The sequence below is a fragment of the Mobula hypostoma genome, chromosome 7 (assembly GCF_963921235.1).
Source record: "Mobula hypostoma chromosome 7, sMobHyp1.1, whole genome shotgun sequence".
NCBI classification, from domain to species: Eukaryota; Metazoa; Chordata; class Chondrichthyes; order Myliobatiformes; family Myliobatidae; genus Mobula; species Mobula hypostoma.
The window spans coordinates 90,297,681-90,318,387 of NC_086103.1; the positions used below are offsets into that span (position 1 = coordinate 90,297,681).

General features: G+C 41.1%; 1 protein-coding gene across 2 annotated transcripts in view; it reads right to left on the bottom strand.

The window, feature by feature from the left end:
* The window catches only part of LOC134348978 (Kv channel-interacting protein 1-like), a 222,925-nt gene that overhangs the window by 109,254 nt on the left and 92,964 nt on the right, over positions 1-20,707 (bottom strand). For both annotated transcript variants that reach the window (XM_063052795.1, XM_063052794.1), the window contains exon 4: positions 385-455. In XM_063052795.1, coding sequence (XP_062908865.1) covers positions 385-455 — 71 coding nt within the window. The remainder of the gene's footprint in view (positions 1-384; positions 456-20,707) is intronic.

The window sequence follows — 20,707 nt, forward strand, 5'->3', positions numbered from 1 at the left end:
AGCTGCTCGTTAATAAAATACCTAATCAGCTAATATGACAGAAAGGCGAAAGTAACACAGGAACTATGACCTAGGCTATCCTGTTGTACATCTCGATCTCACCCGACAGGTTGACTGTTTACACTTTTCAATAGATGCTGCCTGACCTGCTCAGTTACTCTGGCATTTTGTTTGTGTTTCCAGCACCTGCAGATTTTTTCTTGCTTGTATCAGCACCTGTGGGTCTAGAGCTCCTTTACTTCCCTGTCTGGCATATTCTGTCTCTGTCTAAAACAGAGTTCATGAAAAACATTAAATCATCTTTTCAGTGATACTAATTGAAAAAGTTTGAGGGGTGTGTGTTCTGGAGACAGACATAGATGTTATTCATTCATTGGGTGATACCTCGAATTTGATGGATCCATTGTGTGCACTGTCGAATGCATTGAACAGGTAGTGGGCGTACATACTGGCATCTAGGAGAAGAAACAGATATGAATCAGTGGTTTGTAAACTAGTCAACGGTCCTGATACCTCCACAAGGGGAACATCCCCTCAGTGTGCCTGTGACAACCCCCTCAAAATCTTCAACATTTCAATGAAATCCCCTCTCATTCCTCTGCATTCCAATGAGTATCAGCCCAACCTGCTCAATCTTGTTCTTATGTCACACCCTTCATCCAGGAACTGACCCGGAGAACCTGCACTAACTCCCGAATACATCCTGAGTATGGAAACCAGAACTGTGTACCATGCTCCAGGTGTGGTCTCACCAGTGCTCTATACATGTAGAACATTAGAAAGGTTTTGACAAGAACAGGTCATACGCCCAACAAAGCTTGCTAAATTCCTAGTCACATCGTGTGTTGAAATAACTATCTTTAGAAAGTCTCTATGGAACTACTCTCAACTGCACAACTAGGTAGTTTGCTCCATGTGTCCATTGTTTAAAGAAATGCTTTCAGACACTTCCATCATGTTTCCTCTCATTCTACATCTACTTAGGCTAAAAAGATTTAATTCTTTCAACCTTTCTTCATAGCTCATACCCTGTAGATCTGGACTGCGTCTAGTCACCCTTCTCCAAACTCTCTCCAGTGCCTTTGCATCCCTCACACAATATGGAGACCAAGATTGTATACCGTATTCAAGGTGTGGCCTCACAAGCACATTATACAGCTGAAGGAGAACATCTGTTGACTTGAACTTACTGAGCACATTGTATAGCCCAACATTCTACTGGCTTTCCTAATCGCTTCTATGCATTGTCTAGCTGTTGATAATGACGTCTACCAAGACACCCAAATCCTTCTCATACAGTGCACTGTCTAACTCAAGACCCTGCCACTGTATATTCATATTTAATATTTCTATTCCCTTTATGTAATACTTTACATTTACTTACATTAAATGTTATCTGCCATTTATCTGTCCACATCTGGATTTTGTTTAGATATAACTGTATTGATTCTGCTGCCTGTCCCCCAAATTTTGTGTCATTTGCAAATTTTACTAGTTTATTTGTAATGTGCTTATCCAAATCATTAATGTAAATTAAAAACAGCAGCAGCCCCAAGACCAGTCTGCGGAATCCCACTTTTAACATCGTCGATGTGTGGAAATGATCCTCTCACCTTAAATGTTCTGTTCTGTTTCTGAGCCAATTCTGCACCCATTTGCACACCTTACCCGTTCTGAATGTTTAAAGGCCTGAACAGATTAGATATGGCAAAGTTATTTCCCATGGTAGGGGACTCTAGGACAAGAGGGCAGGACTTCAAGATTGAAGGACGTCCATTTAGAACAGAGATGTGGAGAAATTACTTTAGTCAGAGGGTGGTAAATCTGTGGAACTTGTTGCCATGAGTGGCTGTGAAGGCCAAGTCATTGGGTGCATTTATGGCAGAGATAGATAGGTTCTTGATTAGCCAGGGTATCAAAAGGTATGGGGTGAAGGCAGGGGAGTGGGGATGACTGGAAGAATTGGATCAGCCCATGATTGAATGGTGGAGCAGACTGGTCTTCTGGTCTTACCCTGAATCCCCACCTCCTGTAATTTGATTATTAACCTCTCATGGGGTATCTTGTCAAAAGCCTACTGAAAGTCCAAGTAAATGATATCAATCGCTGTATTGTTATCATAACTTTCAGTTGCCTATTCATAGAACTTCAGCATATTAGTAAAACATGATTCCACTTTTCTGAACCTATGCTGGCTTTCAGCTAACATGCCTATTCTTATCATTTGCTTTTCCAGCTCATTCTTTATGATTGTTTCCATTATCTTGCCTGCGGTACACATTAAGCTTACAGGTTACCAGGGTCAGTGCGGTCACCCTTCTTATACACCGGGACAACGTTAGCCCATTTCCAGTCCTGAGGGATTTCACCAGTCTTCAATGACTTTTGAAAAATATATGTTAGACTTTTGCGTAGATAATCATAGAGCTCTTTATGTACCCTTGGATATATGTTGTCTGGCCCTGGAGACTTATTAACTTTCAGCTGAAGCAGCACCTCACTCTCTAAGATCCCTAAGTCACTTAAAACAACCTTACTTTTCTCTAAACTTACTGGCATATTGCGAACATCTTCACAGATGAATACTTTAGCAAAATATGAGCTACGATTATCTGCTATGCCCTTCTTTGCATAAGTTATCACCCCACTATTATTCCTAATACACTTAACTTCCTCTCTCAGTTTTCTTTTCCTATTAAAGTATTGAAAAAAATCTTTGGGTCAATCTTAGTATTATCAGCAATATCCTTCTCAACCTGCCTTTTGGCAATCCGACTTTTCATCTTGACCACAGACCTCGTATTTTCATATGCCCTACGGTTAACCATCACTATTTTTTCTGTACAGGTGTCCTTCGCTTTTCGAATGTTTGCTTTATGAAACCTCGCTGTTACGAAAGACTTACATTAGTTACGGTGTTCTCACTGTTACGAAAAAAGGCAGCGCGCGAAAAAAGCAGTGTGTGATAAAAGGCAGCGTGTGCCCTGAGCAGCCAAGCTCCTCCCCCCGAACTGCATTCTAGCCGGCATTGCTTAAACACGTGCCTGTGAGCAGCCGTTAGCAAGATGAGTTCTAAGTATCCAAAAAGCCTAAAAGAGCTCGTAAGGGTGTTACACTTAGCATAAAACTAGACATAATTAAGCGTTTCGATCGTGGCGAACGAAGTAAGGATTTAAAGTAAGGATTGCGTCGCCTCTGATCTGGGCTGACATTTACGTGCCGGGCGGCACCTAATTAATTAGCTTGTTTATTTTGGCTTTTTTCTTAAAGATGTGCTGGGTGCATCCCGGCTACCACTGCATTCTCCGGGGATCGGTATCGGTTCGCTGCCTGGAGGTTGGGGACCACCGCACCACCCTAAACCTCTGAGGACTCAGCCTAACACATCATCATCAGTGCGCTCAGCGCTGTCTTCCGTATTCCGTTAAGTGATATTACACTGTACATACATTTCAACTTTATATAGGCTGTGTATTTTTATGTTATTTGGTATGATTTGGCAGCTTCATAGCTTAAAGGTTACTCGAGAGAGTGTTTCTGCCGAGAGCGCTTGCGTGAGATCTTCGCTACGGAGAACAGTGCGGCAATGATTGTAGAAAAGTATTTCTATTTCATATAGGCTGTGTTTTTATCATATCATTCCCGCTTTTACTATATGTTTTATAATATATGGGCGATGTTGTAGCGGGCGACGAAGTAGAGGGAGACAGAGTAGGACGGCTTTATCTCGAGAGGCTTCGGTGAGCAGAGGATGAGGACGAGCTTCACTCCAAGTGAGGTAAGGCCGGGTAAGTTCCTTTCAAAGGAGAATGGTCTGCAGTGGTATTTTATTTGAAGCAGGGAAGGCGGCGAGGCTGTAGCGTATTGGGTAGGTTATGATAGCTGAGATCGGCCCCGTGGTTTGTCCATCCTGCAGCATGTGGGAAATCAGGGACACTCCCAGTGTCCCTGACGACTATGTGTGCAGGAAATGTGTCCAGCTGCAGCTTCTGGCAGACCGCATTGAGCAGCTGGAGCTGCAATTGGATTCATACTGGAACATCCGCGATGCTGAGAAAGTCGTGAATAGCCCGTTCAGTGAGTTGGCCACACCGCAGGTAAAGGCTACACAGGCAGAAAGGGAAAGGGTGGCCACTAAACAGCGTAGCAGTAGGCAGGTAGTGCAGGAGTCCCCTGAGGTCATCTCCCTCCTAAACAGATATACTGTTTTGGATACTGTTGGGGGGAGATGTCTCATCAGGGGAAGGCAGCAGCAGCCGAGTTCATGGCACCATGGGTGGCTCTGTGGAACAGGAGGGAAGGAAAAGGAGTGGGAGAGCTACAGTGATAGGGGATTCGATTGTAAGGGGAATAGATAGGTGTTTCTGCAGCCGCAAACGAGACTCCAGGAGGGTATGTTGCCTCCCTGGTGCAAGGGTCAAGGATGTCTCTGAGTGGCTGCAGGACATTCTGGAGTGGGAGTGTGAACAGCCAGTGGTCGTGGTGCACATAAGTACCAACAATATAGGTAAAAAACGGGATGAGCTCCTACAAGGTGAATTTAGGGAGTTAGGAGATAAACTAAAAAGTAGGACCACAAAGGTAATAATCTCTGGATTACTACCAGTGCCACGTGCTAGTCAGAGTAGAAATAGGAGGATATATCAGATGAATACGTGGCTTGAAAAATGGTGCAAGGGGGAGGGATTCAAATTTCTGGGGCATTGGAACCAGTTCTGGAGGAAGTGGGACCAGTACAAACAGGATGGTCTGCACCTGGGCTGGACTGGAACCAATGTCCTAGGGGGAGCATTCGCTACTATTGTTCAGGAGGATTTAAACTAATGTGGCGGAGGGATGGGAACAAGCGCAGAGAGACAGAGGGGTGTAAAATGAGGGTAGAAGCAAAAAGTATTAAGGTGAAAAGTACAAGTGGCAGGCAGGCAAATCCAGGGCAAAAATCAAAAAGGGCCACTTTTCAACATAATTGTATAAGGGCTAAGAGTGTTGTAAAAGCAAGCCTGAAGGCTTTGTGTGGCAATGCAAAGAGCATTCGTAACAAGGTGGATGAATTGAAAGTGCAGATAGTTATTAATGACTATGATATAGTTGGGATCACAGACACATGGCTCCAGGGTGACCAAGGATGGGAGCTCAACATTCAGGGATATTCAATATTCAGGGGGGATAGACATGAAAGAAAAGGAGGTGGAGTAGCATTGCTGGTTAGAGAGGAGATTAAAGCAATAGAAAGGAAGGACATTAGCCAGGAGGATGTGGAATCGATATGGGTAGAGCTGCATAACACTAAGGGGCAGAAAACACTGGTGGGAGTTGTGTACAGGCCACCTAACAGTAGTAGTGAGGTTGGGGATGGCATTAAACAGGGAATTAGAAATGCATGCAATAAAGGAACAGCAGTTATAATGGGTGACTTCAATCTACATATAGATTGGGCGAACCAAATTGGTAAGGGTGCTGAGGAAGAGGATTTCTTGGAATGTATGCGGGATAGTTTTCTGAACCAACATGTCGAGGAACCAACTAGAGAGCAGGCCATTCTAGACTGGGTATTGAGCAATGAGGAAGGGTTAATTAGCAATCTTGTCGTGAGAGGCTCCTTGGATAAGAGTGACCATAATATGGTGGAATTCTTCATTAAGATGGAGGGTGACATAGTTAATTCAGAAACAAAGGTTCCGAACTTAAAGAAGGGTAACTTTGAAGGTATGAGACGTGAATTAGCTAAGATAGACTGGCAAATGATACTTAAAGGGTTGACAGTGGATATGCAATGGCAAGCATTTAAAGATCACATGGACGAACTACAACAATTGTTCATCTCAGTTTGGCAAAAGAATAAACCAGGGAAGGTAGTGCACCCATGGCTGACAAGGGAAATTAAGGATAGTATCAATTCCAAAGAAGAAACATACAAATTACATAGAAAAAGCGGCTCACCTGAGGACTGGGAGAAATTCAGAGTCCAGCAGAGGAGGACAATGGGCTTAATTAGGAAAGGGAAGGATAGATCTGGTCCTAGGGTTGAGGTTCTTAACTGGAAGAAGGCCAAATTTGAAGAAATGAGAAAGGATCTAAAAAGCATGGATTGGGACAGGTTGTTCTCTGGCAAGGATGTGATCGGTAGTTGGGAAGCCTTCAAAGGAGAAATTTTGAGAGTGCAGAATTTGTATGTTCCTGTCAGGATTAAAGGCAAACTGAATAGGAATAAGGAACCTTGGTTCTCAAGGGAAATTGCAACTCTGATAAAGAAGAAGAGGGAGTTGTATGACATGTATAGGAAGCAGGGAGTAAATAATTTGCTTGAGGAGTATAAGAAGTGCAAGAAAATACTTAAGAAAGAAATCAGAAGGGCTAAAAGAAGACATGAGGTTGCCTTGGCAGTCAAAGTGAAGGATAATCCAAAGAGCTTTTACAGGTATATTAAGAGCAAAATGATTGTAAGGGATAAAATTGGTCCTCTTGAAGATCAGGGTGGTCGGCTATGTGCGGAACCAAAGGAAATGGGGGAGATCTTAAATAGGTTTTTTGCGTCTGTATTTACTAAGGAAACTGGCATGAAGTCTATGGAATTAAGGGAAACAAGTAGTGAGATCATGGAAACTGTACAGATCAAAAAAGGAGGAGGTCCTTGCTGTCTTGAGGAAAATTAAAGTGGATAAATCCTCAGAACCTGACAGGGTGATCCCTCGGACCTTGAAGGAGACTAGTGTTGAAATTGCAGGGGCCCTGGCAGAAATATTTAAAATGTCGCTGTCTACAGGTGAGATGCCGGAGGATTGGAGAGTGGCTCATGTTGTTCCGTTGTTTAAAAAAGGATTGAAAAGTAATCCGGGAAATTATAGGCCGGTAAGTTTAACATCGGTAGCAGTTAAGTTATTGGAGGGAGTACTAAGAGACAGAATCTACAAGCATTTGGATAGACAGGGACTTATTAGGGAGAGTCAACATGGCTTTGTGCGTGGTAGGTCATGTTTGACCAATCTATTGGAGTTTTTCGAGGAGGTTACCAGGAAAGTGGATGAAGGGAAGGCACTGGATATTGTCTACATGGACTTCAGTAAGGCCTTTGACAAGGTCCCGCATGGGAGGTTAGTTAGGAAAATTCAGTCGCTCGGTATACATGGAGAAGTGGTAAATTGGATTAGACATTGGCTCAATGGAAGAAGCCAAAGACTGGTAGTGGAGAATTGCTTCTCCGAGTGGAGGCCTGTGACTAGTGGTGTGCCACAGGGATCAGTGCTGGGTCCATTGTTATTTGTCATCTATATCAATGATCTGGATGATAATGTGGTAAATTGGATCAGCAAATTTGCTGATGATACAAAGATTGGAGGTGTAGTAGACAGTGAGGAAGGTTTTCAGAGACTGCAGAGGGACTTGGACCAGCTGGAAAAATGGGCTGAAAAATGGCAGATGGAGTTTAATACAGACAAGTGTGAGGTATTGCACGTTGGAAGGACAAACCAAGGTAGAACGTACAGGGTTAATGGTAAGGCACTGAAGAGTGCAGTGGAACAGAGGGATCTGGGAATACAGATACAAAATTCCCTAAAAGTGGTGTCACAGGTAGATCGGGTCGTAAAGAGAGCTTTTGGTACATTGGCCTTTATTAATCAAAGCATTGAGTATAAGAGCTGGAATGTTATGATGAGGTTGTATAAGGCATTGGTGAGGCCGAATCTGGAGAATTGTGTTCAGCTTTGGTCACCAAATTACAGGAAGGATATAAATAAGGTTGAAAGAGTGCAGAGAAGGTTTACAAGGATGTTGCCGGGACTTGAGAAACTCAATTACAGAGAAAGGTTGAATAGGTTAGGACTTTATTCCCTGGAGCGTAGAAGAATGAGGGGAGATTTGATAGAGGTATATAAAATTATGATGGGTATAGATAGAGTGAATGCAAGCAGGCTTTTTCCACTGAGGCAAGGGGAGAAAAAAACCAGAGGACATGGGTTAAGGGTGAGGGGGAAAAAGTTTAAAGGGAACATTCAGGGGGGCTTCTTCACACAGAGAGTGGTGGGAGTATGGAATGAGCTGCCAGACGAGGTGGTAAATGTGGGTTCTTTTTTAACATTTAAGAATAAATTGGACAGATACATGGATGGGAGGTGTATGGAGGGATATGGTCCGTGTGCAGGTCAGTGGGACGAGGCAGAAAATGGTTCGGCACAGCCAAGAAGGGCCAAAAGGCCTGTTTCTGTGCTGTAGTTTCTATGGTTTCTATGGAAAAAAGATTATGAGAGAAAACTGGCAGGGGAACATAAAAACTGACTGTAAAAGCTTTTATAGATATGTGGAAAGAAAAAGATTGGTTAAGACAAATGTAGGTCCCTTACAGTCAGAAACAGGTGAATTGATTATGGGGAGCAAGGACATGGCAGACCAATTGAATAACTACTTTGGTTCTGTCTTCACTAAGGAGGACATAAATAATCTTCCGGAAATAGTAGGGGACCGAAGGTCTAGTGAGATGGAGGAAATGAGGGAAATACATGTTAGTAGGGAAGTGGTGTTAGGTAAATTGAAGGGATTAAAGGCAGATAAATCCCCAGGGCCAGATGGTCTGCATCCCAGAGTGCTTAAGGAAGTAGCCTAAGAAATAGTGGATGCATTAGTGATAATTTTTCAAAACTCTTTAGATTCTGGACTAGTTCCTGAGGATTGGAGGGTGGCTAATATAACCCCACTTTTTAAAAAAGGAGGGAGAGAGAAACCGGGGAATTATAGACCGGTTAGTCTAACATCGGTGGTGGGAAAATGCTAGAGTCAGTTATCAAAGATGTGATAACAGCACATTTGGAAAGCGGTGAAATCATCGGACAAAGTCAGCATGGATTTGTGAAAGGAAAATCATGTCTGACGAATCTCATAGAATTTTTTGAGGATGTAACTAGTAGAGTGGATAGGGGAGAACCAGTGGATGTGGTATATTTGGATTTTCAAAAGGCTTTTGACAAGGTCCCACACAGGAGATTAGTGTGCAAACTTAAAGCACACGGTATTGGGCATATGGTATTGATGTGGATAGAGAATTGGTTGGCAGACAGGAAGCAAAGAGTGGGAATAAACGGGACCTTTTCAGAATGGCAGGCAGTGACTAGTGGGGTACTGCAAGACTCAGTGCTGGGACCCCAGTTGTTTACAATATATATTGTAGACTTAGATGAGGGAATTAATTGCAGCATCTCCAAGTTTGCGGATGACACAAAGCTGGGTGGCAGTGTTAGCTGTGAGGAGGATGTTAAGAGGATGCAGGGTGACTTGGATAGGTTAGGTGAGTGGGCAAATTCATGGCAGATGCAATTTAATGTGGATAAATGTGATGTTATCCACTTTGGTGGCAAAAACAGGAAAACAGATTATTATTTGAATGGTGGCTGATTAGGAAAAGGGGAGGTGCAACGAGACCTGGGTGTCATTATATACCAGTCATTGAAAGTGGGCATGCAGGTAAAGCAGGGGGTGAAAAAGGCGAATGGTATGCTGGCATTCATAGCAAGAGGATTCGAATACAGGAGCAGGGAGGTACTACTGCAGTTGTACAAGGCCTTGGTGAGACCACACCTGGAGTATTGTGTGCAGTTTTGGTCTGCTAATCTGAGGAAAGACATTCTTGCCATAGAGGGAGTACAAAGAAGGTTCACCAGATTGATTCCTGGGATGGCAGGACTTTCATATGATGAAAGACTGGATTGACTAGGCTTATACTCGCTGGAATTTAGAAGATTGAGGGGGGATCTTATTGAAACGTAAAAAATCCTAAAGGGATTGGACAGGCTAGATGCAAGAAGATTGTTCCCGATGTTGAGGAAGTCCAGAACGAGGGGTCACAGTTTAAGGATAAAGGGGAAGTCTTTTAGGACTGAGATGAAGAAAAACTTCTTCACACAGAGAGTGGTGAATCTATGGAATTCTCTGCCACAGGAAACAGTTGGCTATATTTAAGAGGGAGTTAGATATGACCCTTGTGGCTAAAGGGATCAGGGGGTATGGAGAGAAGGCAGGTGCAGATTTCTGAGTTGGAGGATCAGCCATGATCATACTGAATGGCGGTGCAGGCTCGAAAGGCCGAATGGCCTACTCCTGCACCTATTTTCTATGTTTCTATGTTAATGACTTTTTTAGTTGCCTTCTGTTGGTTTTTTAAAGGCTTCCCAATCCTCTAACTTCCCACTAATTTTTACACTATTATATGCCCACTCTTTGGCTTTTATGTTGGCTTTGTCATCTCTTGTTCGCTACAGTTGTGTCATCTTGCCTTTAGAATACTTTATCCTTTTTGGGATGTATATATCCTGCACCTTCTGATTTGTTTACAGAAATTCCAGCCATTACTGCTCGACTGTCATCCTTGCCAGTGTTCTTTTCCAGTAAGTTCTGGCCAACTCCTCTCTCACGCCTCTGTAATTCCCTTTACTCCACTCTAATACTGATACATTTGACTGTTACATAATATTGATACATAATAACTGAAATCATGCTAACTGGCCTATAATATCCTGTCTTATGCTTCCCTCTTTTCTTAAAGAGTAGATTGACATTCGTGATTTTCCAGTCCTCCAGAACAATTCTAGAAGCTACTGATTCTTGAAAGATCACTACTAACACCTCCACAATCTCTTAAGCTCGCTCTTTCAAAACCCTATGGTAGTGAAGTCCATCTTGAGCTACATGACTTATCTACCTTCAGACTTTTCAGTTTCTCAAGCACCTGCTTAATAATAGTGAGTATACTCCTGCCTCCTGCATTCTTGAATTTCTGTCAGACTGCTGGTGCCTTCCATAGCAAAGACTGATACAAAATACTCAGTGAATGCAATTGATTTCTCCCCCATTATTACATCTCCAGAGTCATTTCCAGTGGTCTGATATCCACACCAGTCTCTTTTGCTATTTAAATACTTGAAAAAACTTTTGGTATCCACTTTTATATTATTGGCTAACTTAGCTCCATACTTCATCTTTGAGTCATCGAAAACTACAGCTCAGAGACAGGCCCTTCAACCATTTAGTCAATGCTGAATCATGTAAACTGCCTCGTCACATTGACATGTACTCAGACCACAGCCTTCCCTAACCCTCTCATCTACTACCTATCCAAAATTCTCTAAAACATTGAAATTTAAATCACAACTACTTTTTGTACTAGCAGCTAATTCCACTTCCACCACCCTCTGATTGAAGATGTTGCCCCTCATGTTCCCCTTAAACATTTTACTTTTCACCCTCAACCCATGACCTCTTACATAACCTCGCCAAATAATCAGTGGAAAACGCATGTCCGCATTTATCCTATCTATACCCCTGCTAATTTTTTATACCCCTATCAAATCTCCCCTCAATCTTCTACATTCTAGAAAATAAAGTTCTAACCTTTACAATATTTCCTTATAACTCAGGTTCTCTAATCCCAGCAACATCCTCATAAATTTTCTCTTTACTCTTTCAATCTTATTTACATCTTTCCTGTTAGGTAGGTGACCAAAACTGCATACAATACTCCATATCAGGCCTCCCCAATGTCTTATACAACTTCAACAGAACATCCCAATTCCTGAACTCAGTACTTTGATGTATGTAAATTAATATGCCAAAAGCTTTCTTTATGACTTTATCTGCAGCGCCAATTTCAGTGAATTATGCACCTGTATTCCCAGATCCATTTGCTCTACTGCGCTCCTCAATGTGTAAGATCTACCCTGTTTGGTCCTCCCAAAGTGCAACACCTCACACTTGTCTGCACTAAGTGCCATCTGCCGTTTTTGAACCTAGTTTTCCAGCTGGTCTAGGTCCCATTGCAAGGTTTGATAGTCCTCCTTACTGTAAACTACACCTTCAGTCTTGGTGCCATCTGGAAATTTACTGATCCAGTTAACAGCATTATCACCATAATTGTTGATATAGATGGCAAACAACAGACCCAGCACTGATCAATTCGCCACTCCACTAGTCACAGGCCTCCAGTCAGAGAGGCAACCCTCTACTGTACTACCATCTTTGGCTTCTCCCACAAAGCCAATTTATAATCCAATTTTCTAGGTCATTTTGAATGCCAAATGACTAAACTTTCTTGACTAACCTACTATGGAGACCTTGTCAAAGGCCTTGCTAAAGTCAATGTAGACAGCATCCACTGCTTGCCATCATCAACTTCCCTGGTGACATGCTTTAACAATTCTCTAAGACTGGTTAGACACGACCTACCACACACGGAGTCATGCTGACTATCCCTAATCAATACTTGTCTATCCAAATACATATATATCTGGTCCCTTAGAATACCTTCCAATGACTTTCCCATGACTAATTCCAGACTCACTGACCTATAACTTCTTGATTTATTCTTAGAACCTTTCTTAAACAGCAGAACAACATTGGTGATCCTCCAATCTTCCAGTACCGCACCTGTCTCTAAGCATGATTTAAATATCTCAGATAGGGCCCCTGCAATTTCTGTACTTGCCTCCCACAGGGTCCAAGGGAACACCTTTTCAGGTCCTGGGGATTTATCCACCTTAATTTGCCTCAAGACAGCAAACACCTCCTCCTCTGTGATCTGTACGTAGTCCATAACTTCTTTGCTGCTTTGCCTCACTTCTATAACTTCTGTGTCTGTCTCCTGAGTACAGTGCCCTTAAAAAGTATTCACACCTTCCCCCTCCTGGAAGTTTTCATGTTTTGTTGTTTTACAACATTGATTCACAGTGGATTTAATTTGACTTTTTTGACACTGATCAACAGAAAAAAAAAACTTTTATGTCAAAGTGAAAACAGATCTCTACAAAGTGATCCAAATTAATTACAAATATAAAACTCAAAATAATTGATTGCATAAGTATTCAACCCTCCCCCCCTCCCTTAATATGACACGCCAAATCATCACTGGAGCAGCCAACTGGTTTTAGAAGTCACATAATTAATAAATTGGAGATCACCTGGTGCAGTCAAAGTGTTTCAATTGATTGTAGTAAAAACGTGCCTGTATCTGGAAGGTCCAACTGTTGGTGAGTTAGTATCCTGGCAAAAACTACACCATGGAGACAAAAGAACACTCCAAGCAACTCCACAAAAAGGTTATTGAAAAGCACAAATCCGAAGATGGATACAATAAAATTTCCAAGTCACTAAATATCCCTTGGAGTACAATTAAGTCAATCAACAGGAAATGGAAAGAATATGTCACAGCTGTAAATCTGCCTAGAGCAGGACGTCCTCAAAAACTGAGTGACCGTGCAAGAAGGGGACTAGTGAGGGAGGCCACCAAGAGACCTATGACAACTTTGGAGGAGCTACAAGCTTCAATGGCTGAGATGGGAGAGACTATATACAACTGTTGCCCGGGTGCTTCACCAGTCGCAGCTTTATGGGAGAGTGGCAACAAGAAAGCCACTGTTGAAAAAACTCACGTGAAATCTTGGCTAGAATTTGCCAGAAGGCATGTGGGGAACTCTGAAGTCAGCTGGAAAAAGGTTCTATGGTCTGATGAAACCAAAATTGAGTTTTTTGGCCATCAGACTAAATGCTACGTTCGGCGTAAGCCAAACACAGCACATCATCAAAAACACACCATCCCGACGTGAAACATGGTGGTGGCTGCATCATGCTGTGGGGATACTTCACTGCAGCAGGCCCTGGAAGGCTTGTGAAGGTAGAGGGTAAAATAAATGCAGCAAAATACAGTGAAATCCTGGAGGAAAACCTGATGCAATCTGCAAGAGAAATGCAACTTGGGAGAAGATTTCTCATTTATCGTATGCAGTGCACGTCTGTTACTTCCTGGCATTAATTTGTAACAGGGTAGCAAAGGACACAGCATCCACACACACCGGGGCTTGGGGTGAGATCAAGCGCACCTCAATCCCATGAGTTTGGTGAGGCTGGAGGTTGTCTTCCCTGGACTTGCAAGGAAACCAGGGTGTTTCGTTTGCTTTTATATTCTAGACTTCTCAAAATGAATGCTAACATTGCTTTTGCCTTCCTCACCACCAACTCAACCTGCAACTTAACCTTTAAAGAACCCTGCACGAAGACTGCCAAGTCCCCTTGCACCTCTCATTTTATTTCTTCCTACAAAGTGCAAGACCATATACTTGCCAACACTCTATTCCATCTGACACTTCTTTGACTATTCTCCTAATCTGTCTAAGTCCTTCTGTAGCCTCCCTACTTCTTCAAAACTATCTGCCCCTCCACGTATCTTTATAATATCATCAAACTTGACCACAAAGCCATCAATTACATCATCCAAGTCATTGGCATATAATATAAAAAGCTGTCCCAACACAGACTACTGTGGAACACCACTCATCAATGGCAGTCAATTAGAAAAATCACCCTTTATCCCAGTATCTGTGTCCTGCCAATCAGCCAATGCTCTATCCATGCTTGTATCTTTCCTGTAATTCTATGGGCTCTTAACTTGTTAAGCAGCCTCACGTGCAGCACCTTGTCAAAGGCCTTCTGAAAATCCCAGAACACAACATCCACTGATTCTTCCACACAAGAGACTTCTACATGGTGACTAGTGGGGTTCCGCAGCGATCTGTGTTCTTTTAACATTATACGTCCATGATTTGGATGATGGAATTGATGGCTTTGTGATCAAGTTTGTGTATGATACAAAGAAAGGTAGAGGGGCAGGTAGTGTTGAGGAAGCTGGGGGTCTGCAGAAGGACATAGACTAGGAGAATGAGCAAAGATGTGGCAGATGGAACATATTGTCAGAAAATGCACATTGGTAGAAGGAATAAAGGTGTAGATTATTTTCTAAATGGGACTAAAATTCAAGAATTAGAGTCCTTGTGCAGGATTCCCTAAAGGTTAACTTGTAGATTGAGTCTGTGGTAAGAAAGGCAAATGCAATGTTGGCATTCATTTTGAGAGAACTGCAGTATAACAGCAAAGATGTAATGCTGAGACTTTATAAGGCATTGCTCAGACCACAAACTATTGTGTATAGTTTTTGGCCCCTTATCTAAGAAAAAGCGTGCTGGCATTGGAGAAGGTGCAGAGGAGTTGCACAAGAATGATTCTGGGAATGAAAAGGTTAATGTATGAGGAGTGTTTGATGGCTCTGGATTCTGAAGTTCAGAAGAATGAGGAGGATTTCATTGAAACTTTTCAAATACACTGGACAACAAATAATTAGCTTTCTGATTATTTTTGGTTATATCTTATGAAATTTCCCTATCATGCACTTTCTTTCAAATTGCTTATATTTGTTATTTCAATTCATAATTCAAGTCAGATTATCTATTGCCAGAATTAAAGAAGGCATCTTTGTTGGTCCACAAATTTAACAGGTCATCAATGACAAGCAGTTCAAAGAACTTTTAGTGGGACCGGAGAAAATCGCATGGAAGGCGTTAAAGGATGTTGAAAAATTTCTTGGCAACTACAGAGCACCAAACTACATGTAGCTGGTTGACAACATGCTTCAAGCATACAAAACCATGAAGTGCAACATGTCACTAAAAATTCCCATTTAGACTTCTTCCCTGCAAATTTTGTCACTGTCAGTGATAAGCATGGTCAAAGGCTTTGTGGTTTTATGGAATCCATCAATGCTGGCTGATTATTATTGGACACTTAAGCAAAAAGCCTCAGATACTGAGTACAAATAAAAATTTTCACAAAACATTTTTAGCTTAGTTTAACTATTGCAAAGCGTCAGTGCCATTATGCAATTAAACACATAATGCACGCAGCACAAGAAATAAAATGGATGAACTTCAAATTCAGCTACATATTGGCAAGTATGATGTTGTGGCCATCTCTGAAACTTGGCTAAAGGATGGCTGCCATTGGGAGCTGAACGTCCAAGGAAATACGGTTTATCAAAAAGATAGGTTAGTAGGCAGAGGGGGTGGTATGGCCCTGTGTATAAGAAATAATTTTAAATCATTAGAAAGGGATGACCAGGGATCGGAAGGTGTAGAGTCTCTATGGGCGGAGTTAAGAAATAGCAAGTGTAAAAGGACCTTCTTGGAAATTGTATACAGTCCTCCAAACAGCAGCCAGGATTACAAATTACAGCAGGAGATAGAAAAGGCATGTCAGAAGGGTAATGTCATGATAAGTGTTGGGGATTTTAACATGAAAGTGGATTGGGAAAACAAGGCCAGTACTGGACTTCAAGAGAGAGAATTTGTAGAAGATCTAAGGGTTAGGTTTTTAGAACGGCTTGTTGTTGAGCCAACTAGGGGATCGTCTGTGCAGGATTGGGCGTTGTGCAATGATTCGGAGATGATAAGAGAGTTTAAGGTTAAGGAATCCTTAGGGAACAGTGATCACAATATCATCGAGTTCACTTTGAAATGTGAGGAGAAACTAAATTCCGATGTGTCAGTATTTCAGTGGAATAAAGAAAATTACAATGGCATGAGAGGGCAACTGGCCAAAGTTGACTAGAAAAGGACACTAGCAGGAAGGGCAGCAGAGCAGCAATGGCTGGAGTTTCTGCAAAAAATGAAGGAAGTGCAAGACAGATATATTCCAAATAAGAAGAAATTTTTGAATGGAAGAAGGACACTACCATGGCTGACCAGTGAAGTCAGAGCCAAAGTAAAAGAGAGGACATACAAGGAAGCCAAAGCTAGTGGGAAGATTTTAAAACCGTGCAGAAGGAAACTAAGAAGGTCATTAGGAAGGAAAAGATTAATTATGAAAGGAAGCTTGCAACTAATATCAAAGAAGATACTAAAAGCTTTTTAAAGTATACAAAGGGTGAAAGAGAGTTGAGGGTAGATATAGGACCAATAGAAAATGACTCTGGAGATATTGTAATGAGAGACACAGAGATGGCAGAGGAACTGAATGCGTATTTTGCATCAGTCTCCACAGTGGAAGACATCTGCAGTACACTGGACGTTCAAGAGTGTCAGGGAAGTGAAGTATGTGCAGTGAAAATTATGACTGAGAAGGTCCTCACGAAGCTTAATGGTCTGAGGGTGGGTAAATCTGATGGAATGAACCCTCAGGTTCTGAAGGAAGTAGCTGAAGAAATTGCGGAAGCATTAATAATGATCTTTTTTTAAATATTTTATTTAATTTTTTAAAGAAGAAATATAAGGACTCAACTAATACAACAATTTATATTGAAAAAAATTAATTTAAATACGTTAATAAGTCCAAGAGAAAAAAAAACACCTATCCCAACACCATCTCCACGCACTTAGAAAAAAGGAGGGAGAAAAAAAAAGCATTAAAGACAGAGGAAAGAAAGGAGAGAAGAAAAGAGAAAAAAAAGAAGGAAAAAGAAGAGTAGGCATCCAGCTCTCGGAGTCAGTTTAAAATACAAATTAAAGAATCTAGCTTATAATAAGGGATATATTAATTTAAAAAAATAAATAGATTAAACAATCTGGGCATTTAAGTAACCCAAATATGGTTGCCAAATCTCAATGAACATAGTGTATCCATTCCTAAGGGTATAAGTAATCTTCTTAAGGGATCTACAACTTCGCATTTCTTTATTCCAACAATCAATATGTACAAGGGAATCGGATTTCCATGTTACCGCTATGCATTTCCTGGCCACTGACAATGCAATTTTAATAAATTGTGGATTTATTCCCGGGGAGGTTAACTTTCAAATCTGCTAAGTTCCCCAGAAGAAACAATTCTGGGTCTAGAGGGAAATCCATCCCCAGAATCTTTCCCAGTACCTCCCCCAGATCTATCCAAAAAGATCTCAGTTTTGTGCATAGCCAGGTGGAATGCAAAAAGGTACCAACATCTATGCCACACCTGAAACACTTGTCAGAAATTTCTGGTTTATTTTTATGTATTTTTTCAGGTGTGAGATACAACTGACGTAAAAAATTAAAATGTATCATTCTGTATCTAGAGTTGATAAGAGTGATAACACTATCCAAACATAGATATGACCAATATTGATGATCAATTACAATGCCCAAATCCGACTCCCATCTCTCCCTCGATCTGTATATACCAAGCTTTGGGCATTGGTCTTGGAATAAAGAATACATGTTAGAAATAAATATAGTTGTATTTCCATTTCCAATTAGAATGTCCATGTCTGAGCACCTTGGTAGGGCCAGTGATGGACCCAAAGAGTCCCTCAAAAAAGGTTGTAATTGGAGATAGCAGAAGAATGTGTTATTAGATAAATTATATTTATTTTTAAGTCCCTCAAAAGACATAAACTGCTTCTGCTGATTATAACAATCTTCAATGCGCCTGATACCAGGTGACTAGAAATTTATTACCCAGAGTCATAGGTATTAATCTGTTCTGAGATAGAGGCGTCTTTGAGGATATTCCTTTTTTTTGGACCCATAAATTATTTAATTTTTTTCCCAGATATAAATTACATGTCTCAGTAGAGGATTTAAAAACGCAAACACGAGCAATTCTGCAGATGCTGGAAATTCAAGCAACGCACATCAAAGTTGCTGGTGAACGCAGCAGGCCAAGCAGCATCTCTAGGAAGAGGTACAGTCGACGTTTCGGGCTGAGACCCTTCATCAGGACTAACTGAAAGAAGAGCTAGTAAGAGATTTGAAAGTGGGAGGGGGAGGGGGAGATCCAAAATGATAGGAGAAGACTGGAGGGGGAGGATGGAGCCAAGAGCTGGACAGTTGATTGGCAAAAAGGATACGAGAGAATCATGGGACAGGAGGCCCAGGGAGAAAGAAAAGGGGGAGGATGGGGAAGGGGTATAGTGAGAGGGACAGAGGGAGAAAAAGGAGAAAGAGAGAAAGAATGTGTGTATATAAATAAATAACGGATGGGGTACAAGGGGGAGGTGGGCATTAGTGGAGGCTGGTGGGGAGGTAGGTGAGGACAAGGGGAACCCTATTCCTAGTGGGGTGGCGGGAGGATGAAGTGAGCAGATGTGTGTGAAATGGGGGAGATGCGTTTGAGAGCAGAGTTGATGGTGGAGGAAGGGAAGCCCCTTTCTTTAAAAAAGGAGGACATCTTTAAAAAAGGATGAGGCTTTTCATTCCAGGATGAGGGAGAAGCAATAAAATGTGCTTGTGCAGCTAAATAATATTTTTAAAAATCTGGTTATTTTAACCCTCCCAATTTATAGTCCCAGGACAATTTTTCCATGGAGATTCTAGATATTTTACCTGACCATAAAAATAGACGAATATGTCCACTGAGATAATGGGATAGGTAAAGACTGAAAAAAATACTGAAGTCTTGACATTATCTTCATTTTTTATACAGTTTACCCTGCCCATCAGTGTGATGGGAAGGTTTAACCACTTACGTAGGTCCTCCTCGACATTCTGCAGCAAGGGGAGATAATTAAGTTTATAAAGGTCATCCAAATTACGATTAAACTTAATCCCCAGATATTTCATGTTGTATTTAACCCATCTAAACTGAGTGCCATATTGATATTGGGCATGCATGCATGCATGCATAAATAAATAAATAGATAGATAGATAGATAGATAGATAGATAGATAGATAGGTAGATAAATAGATAGATAGATAGATAGAGCCTAAAGGTAAAATTTCACTTTTATTCCAATTTATTTTATATCCCGAGACTATACCATAATTGTCCAGCAAGGCCTTAAGTCTTACCAAAGAGCCACCGGGTCAGACAAATATACTAAAATGTCATCGGCAAATAAGTTAATTTTATATTCTTCCTGGGCCACTTTAAACCCCTTTACGTTTGGATCCCATCTAACAGCCTCAGCCAATGGCTCTATTGCCTGAACAAATAGAGCTGGAGATAGTGGGCAACCTTGTCTACTAGATCTATGTAGAGAGAAAACTGGTGAAATCTGCCCGTTCGTAATTATTTTGGCCTTAGACTGATGGTAAAGTGCTCTTATCCAATTTATGAATATTTGGCCTAGACCAAATTTGTCCATTATTTTAAATAAAAAATCCCATTCAAGTCTATCAAAGGCCTTCTCAGCATCTAAAGCCACTGCTACAGTCGTATCCACCATCGTCCTAGCTAAATGTAATATAGTCAATAGTCTGCCAATATTATCAGATAATTGTCTATTTTTAATAAATCCTGTTTGATCAGATTTAAACAATTTTGGCAGATATCGAGCTAATCTATTAGTCAATGCCTTTGCTATAATTTTATAGTCCGCATTTAAAAGTCAGATAGGCCTATAGGATGCTGGTTTTAGCGGATCCTTATCCTTCTTAAGAATTAACGTAATAATTGCTGTTGAAAAGGATTCTGGTAGAGTATGGGTCTCCTCAGCCTGAGTCACAACCCTCATACAAAGGGGCATTAATTCATCCTTAAATTCTCTATAAAATCAAGGGGGAAAACCATCATCTCCCAGCGATTTATTAGCCTGTAATAAGCCTAGGGCTCTTTCAATTTCATCCCTAGAAAAGGGGGCATTCAATCCTTCCTGATCTTGTTGACTCAATTTGGGAAGTTGTAAATTAGACAAGAAATCCTCAATCACCCACTGATTCTGATGTATATAGTTCCGAATAGAACTGCTTAAAAGTATCATTTATTTCTTTTGGCTTATATGAAATCTTATCTTCCCCTGTTTGAATCGCATTTATTGTTCTGGAGGTTTCTTCCACCCTCAATTGCCAAGATAGTACTTTATGGGTTCTCTCTCTTAATTCATAATATTGTTGTTTTGATTTTAGTATCATTTTTTCTATTCTATAGGTTTGTTTTGTGTTATACTCTAATTTTTTATTTATTAATTTTTTAATAATTTTCCTCGGTTGT